At 45.3% G+C, this 5,761-nt stretch overlaps 1 protein-coding gene across 1 annotated transcript; it reads left to right on the forward strand.

Moving 5' to 3' along the window:
- Nucleotides 1–2,221: 2,221 nt before the first annotated feature.
- Nucleotides 2,222–5,554, forward strand: LOC114685651 (serum amyloid A-3 protein-like). The gene is made up of 4 exons (XM_028860282.2): nt 2,222–2,309; nt 2,849–2,944; nt 4,801–4,939; nt 5,290–5,554. The coding sequence occupies exons 2-4, from the start codon at nt 2,854–2,856 to the stop codon at nt 5,426–5,428; spliced, it is 369 nt and encodes a 122-aa protein (XP_028716115.1). The 5' UTR covers nt 2,222–2,309; nt 2,849–2,853; the 3' UTR covers nt 5,429–5,554.
- The last annotated feature ends 207 nt before the right edge of the window (nt 5,555–5,761 follow it).

A 5,761-nucleotide genomic window follows, 5' to 3' on the forward strand; every position in this document is an offset into this window, starting at 1 on the left:
CCTCTAGGGCAGACCCCATTGGTCTCATAGTTGGCCCATTCAAACTGGACTTGATGAAGGGGGAAAAAAAGAAAGCTTTAAGTTGGGTGGGTAGGGAGATGAGAATGGAGTTGGAGATGAGGAGTGAATACGATCAAAATACATTGGATAAAATCCTCAAAGAATTAGTTAAATTATTATTAATAAAGAAAAAGTTCATGTAAAGAGCTCTTCTTAATGTCTAGGAAAGAACTCACTTGTCTTCTAATATTTCTATCAAAGAAGAGGGCAGGGACTGGAGAGATGGTTCAGCAGCTAATTGAATCTGGGTTCAATTCCCAGCTCTCACATGTTGCCTCACAACCATCTCTAACACCAGTTCCAGGGGAACTGACATGCTCTTCAGACCTTCACAGGCACTAGGCATGCATGTGGTGCATGCACATACATCCAGGCAAAATACACATAAAACAAAACCAAAGTAAAAGAGGAGGAGAAGGGTGGATTGAAAGAGTGGACATGTGGGAAGTGAATTTTGAGTCTAGAATGGCTGAGGAGGTCAGTACATAATCACTGGCAACAAATGTCTGTCCCAAGGAAGTCAGGACAGAAGAGGGGGCTGCTTTTATGTGCAGTCTTTGGTGAAGCACCTCCCCAAGCAGGTCCACAACCAGGGCGTGTGGGGGGTTGTAGCTGCTGCCCACTGCCTACTGTTAGAACAATGTGAGCCAAGCCAGCCGGACCCCAGGCCACTAAAGAATCCCTTTCCCAAGGGATGGAAGTCGTGTAAGGAGCAGCCAAATGTGGCTTGGCAGTGCCTTGGCTAAGGACCAAGAGACTAAAGAGACATCATCTGACAGCTTTTCCATTACAGCTCTCATGTCATAGTGCCCCAAACACCTAAACAAAGGACAAACCTAGAAAGAGGCTTCATTCCCAACAGCTCTAATCTAGGACGATTCTCAAACATGGTGCCCACCCTGGCCTGACCTGCTTCATCCTGCATCACTTTTACCCACATCCTCCACCACCATACCGCCCTCTGGTTTGTAGCCCAACAAAAAGCTCTTCACTTCCATTCTCTTCGGCTGTTATCCCTTCTTCCTGGCTATTAGGTACCGTCTTCCAGCTTATAGTTTCTCTACATCAGCTTGTTTCTCCATTGAAATATTAACATTCCTCTTCTGGTAACAAACAATTTCAGGCAAAAAACAAAAACAAACAAACAAACAAAAAACAAAAAACAAAACAAAACAAAACAACAACAACAAAAATAAAACAAACCCCAAGCTATTTCTTTCTGGGTGGGCTCTTTTGGCCTTACTGCTGTCCTCAGGCTTCCAGCCCCGGGTCCCTTAGAACAGAGGAACAAATGTGATGCCCTCATCATGTAGCTATCGATACCCCTTCCTTCTCTAGGGAAGTCAATGTATTTAATTTTTTCTGTTGAATAAAGAGGTGGGGATACAAATTGAGCTGTAGTCCCCTGATTGCCTGAATGGATTTTCTTCACAAGACAAATGCATGGAGCAAAACCTGGTGTTGCTTTTCTAGCTCCAACTGCTGTTTCCTGGTACTACCTCCCAGCATTCCTCTGTTGCGCCCTGCACTTTCTGCCTGAACCCTCTGTTAGCATAATTTCACAGCCAGTGGGCCTTCCTCATGCTTGCTTGTGGTGTGTTATTTCTTCACAACTTTGAAGCAAATTCCTGTACTACTGTTTTGTGTCCCTGGTTTATCACAGTATCTGAATTTAATCTATCCCCTTATCGTCCATAGCAACTGCTCAAGAATAAATACACTTGAGTCTGGAGAAGTCTGCTCCCAGTGTTGAGTTTACCCATGTGGATGTTAAACATCAGTTTCTGCCTTCCTTTCTCCTGTTTCCTCGGCCCAGCTTAATTCTGAACTATGCTTTGAAAGGACTTTAGCTCAGCCTTTGGAGTTGCCGTGCACCTCCATGATTCAGTACATATTCAGATTTCTTTTTCCAATATTAACATCCCTCCCTTAGAAATTGGCACTACATGATTGGATGGAAAGTACTCATTGTGCTTAATTCCCAGTTCGGATGGGGAAGACTCTGAAATCCCAACTTGCTACATTCCTGAAAATGGCCAGATTGTGCAATCTGGGAAAAGCAGACCTGTGTGTGAAGAGAAATCTTTATGTTCTGAAAGATAAATTACGGCCAAGTGGGATTATGCAAGATGAAACAGGGGATTGCTCCACTAACTGAGTGACAGTATATATAGATAGCCTCAGCCACATCTCCTCAACAAGTGACACAAACCACTCACCAGGAGTCTCAGCAGGAACTGACAGCCCAGGTGAGTTGTCAGAACTTTCCAACATTTGCTCTTTGCAGATTCTTTTTCCCACCAGCATTCACTTGTTGTGTTTTCCTGCTCTGTCTCTTTCCTGAATCTACTAGATGGATTAGAATTCACTGGAGGCAATACTTTTATCATAGAGATTTGTTGTATGCTTCTGTGTGAATTCAGGGGAGGGTGGAGTCAGCCCTCTACAGATAGACTGCAGAGGTCTATGACGGTTATAAAGCCCCTACACGCCTCTCTAGAAACTTCCTATACACTTGGGTTTTGGCTGGCAAGATTGGAATGCAATGTGCTTTATGCTAACGATCCATTTGCAAACTCTCAGACAGTGGGAGTCTAATGAAATGTGGAAATGGGGAGCTAGATAGCGCCCTGGAATCCACTTACATCATCTATCTCTACATGTGTGTGGGTTTATGTATAAAATCCAGTGGGATTGGTTATTGGCATGAAAGGACAGCTCAACATTACAGACGCATCCGCCGCCCCAAGAAATGGTATATTCATCCTTGTGTTTTTCTGGCCCTACAGCAGGATGAAGCTATCCATTGCCATCATTTTTTGCTTCTTGGTCCTGGGAGTTGACAGCCAAAGATGGTTCCAGTTCATGAAAGAGGCTGGTCAAGTTAAGGGCAAAGGATGGGGACAGGAGGTTGCATTTGTGAGTTCCAAGTATTTACCAGAGCAGGGACCACATAATTAAGGGATAACGTGCTTGTGAAGTCTCCATGGATAGACAAGCTGCGTTGCTCTTCCCATGTAGTTCTGAACTTTTCTGGTCAGTGTTTACTCTTTTCTGTGAGGATCCCAAGCCTGAGAACACGTAATGTTTGTACAACAGCTTTCCCACAGGAATGTAGGAACCAACAGTCTGTACTTGAAAGTTGCAGATTCGCCAACAAAAGAGGGGATCTGCTGCCCCCTTGTGGCAGCTCACGTCTATGTCTGGTGACTGTGAATTGAAGTACATCCCAAGGGTAGAGTGTTCTAGGCCAGGCACAGGAGAACCAGTGCAGTCCCCAGCCCACAGTGACAGCAGCCAAGGCTAACTGAACTCTTCACACAATGAAAAGGAGTTGTCCAATATGTGTGGAAATGAATTAGTTTTTAAATTAATCTTGTGGTGTAGTGCCACACCTATCTTTTAAGGAAACGGAGGCACAAAGCATAATAAGCTATCTAACAACAACAAAAGCCTCTGGAAGAACAGAGGTTAGCCCAGGTTGGCCAGCTCCTCATAATCCAAAACACAGCTCCCTGGACAGAGAGAGGACTTCATGAGCACACACTCACTGTTGACCTGAGAAGCAGCAGGTCATGGGTTGGGGAAGGCAGCTGTCTGTGAAGGACACTCCAGATCCCCTGCCACCCACGGAAGACTGTGACTTGCTTACCTGGAATATAGGTCTTCTGGGACTGAGACATGGACAAGAAACTGTCACCAAGGGAAATACATCCCGCCAGCCACAGCACAATAAAAATTAAACGAACCTAGATATTGGGCTTTCCCTTTTCTCCTAACTTGTCACTTTTGAAGATATTTCCCATCTAATGTTAGCTGGATCTGTCCTTCAGTGCACAGCTCACCACAGCTGTCCTTGGTTTACACCTTCTGCTGTTTGTGGTACCTTCCTGAGAAGCAGATAAATGAGATGATAAATTGAGCATCTTCCATGAACATCCCACGTGCATTTTCTCAGGTTTTCTGCATAACCACCAAGGTGGCTTATACCCTTCCCTGTTCTTGGAGAGGATGTAGACATTTTAAACCTAGTGTGCCCTTTGCCACCTAGAGTCTCTGATCATCCAGCTTGTTTCTGTCTGTATCAGAGAACTCACTGTTGTCTCCGCTAATGGAGAGCTGAGAACAGCTCACATTGCAATAGATCCTGGACATTCTGTGGGGTCAGAGCAGAACCGCACTCACTCTGCCTGGAGAGCAGTGTCTCCCATGGCCTGTGCTAGGAGAGAGCTGTGGCTGCAGTGGTGATTGTAGCACTTGGGAGGCTGAGGCAGAAGGATTGTGAGTTTCAGGCTGTCTAGGGTTATATAGAGATGCATGCTGCCTCTAAAGGAAGAGAACATAAGAGAAAGGAAAGAAATGGAAGAAAAAGAGAGAGGAGTGGAGGAAAGGAAGAGGACTCATGTCTCACACGATAGACAGAAGTTTCCCTGGGGCATTTCAGAGAGAGCTTCATCATCACATGATGAAATATCCCCTAGAGAGCATCTCTCCTCTATATGCTTTTGGAGCAGCCAAAGACCAACATCAACAGAGTTAAGTCAGGAATCCCTTAGAATAAAACTTGCTCCAAAAGTACTTCTCTTTGCAAGGCATGGGGAAGTAAGAACTATTCTTTTCAAGCCAGCAACATTTCTGTGGTTTTTGAAAGGCCAAAGTCATTGGGATGAGTTGGACGGAAGTTTTAACCCACTCTTTTGCCTAAATGCAATCTTTTTCATCATTCTCCTAACTCTCCAGGGACTAGAGACATGTGGCGGGCTTACTCTGACATGAAGGAGGCCAACTGGAAAAACTCAGACAAATACTTCCATGCTAGAGGGAACTATGATGCTGCCCAAAGGGGACCAGGAGGAGCCTGGGCTGCTAAAGTGATCAGGTAACAGAGGTCTCAGTGAGCAGAGCTTGACTGCTCTGGACAGTCAGGAGGGGCTCTCCTCTGCATCCTGTGCACACTGCCCATTAACCGTCCTCTTTTCTGTGCATAGTACTGGGAGTGGTTGGCAATGATGCATGATACCCCACCCTCTCTCCCCTGGTGCTGCTCATCCATCATGAGGGTGACTTCCTGGGTCGAGCAGATGTTTATTCAGGCAGGATCAGTACCATCCTCTCCTTCCCTGGTGTTCCTGGGCTCCTCTTAGGGCCATCTCTTGAAGAAGGGAGTCCAGAGGGTGGGGCCATTGCCATCAGCTTGATTATGGGTCTTCTTGTCTGTCTTGATTACAGTGATGCCAGAGAGGGTATTCAGAGGTTCACAGGACGTGGAGCAGAGGACTCAAGAGCTGACCAGTTTGCCAACGAATGGGGTCGGAGTGGTAGAGACCCCAACTACTTCCGACCCGCTGGCCTGCCTAATAAATACTGAGTTTTCTCTTCATGTTGTTCCCAGCCAAGCAGACCCAAGGAAAGAGGCCATTACTGAATTGCATTAGTTCCTAAACTCTGGATCCCTAAGCACCCCAAAATGTTGAATAAATACTTGTGAAATGTAGCTTGTCACTGTCATTTGAAATAGCACAGGGCAGTCATATTGAGGATTGTGGGCCATAGGAATGACCAAGAAACACCACTGTTTTTTTTTTTTTTTTAAAGAAATATATGAAAAGATTAGAATTGGAGTATAACTCTATATGTCTATACATGGACCAAAACATATATTATGTATCTCCCTCAAACACAGGCAGATAGCAAGAAAGCC

Source organism: Peromyscus leucopus, chromosome 1, assembly GCF_004664715.2.
Source record: "Peromyscus leucopus breed LL Stock chromosome 1, UCI_PerLeu_2.1, whole genome shotgun sequence".
Taxonomy (NCBI): Eukaryota; Metazoa; Chordata; class Mammalia; order Rodentia; family Cricetidae; genus Peromyscus; species Peromyscus leucopus.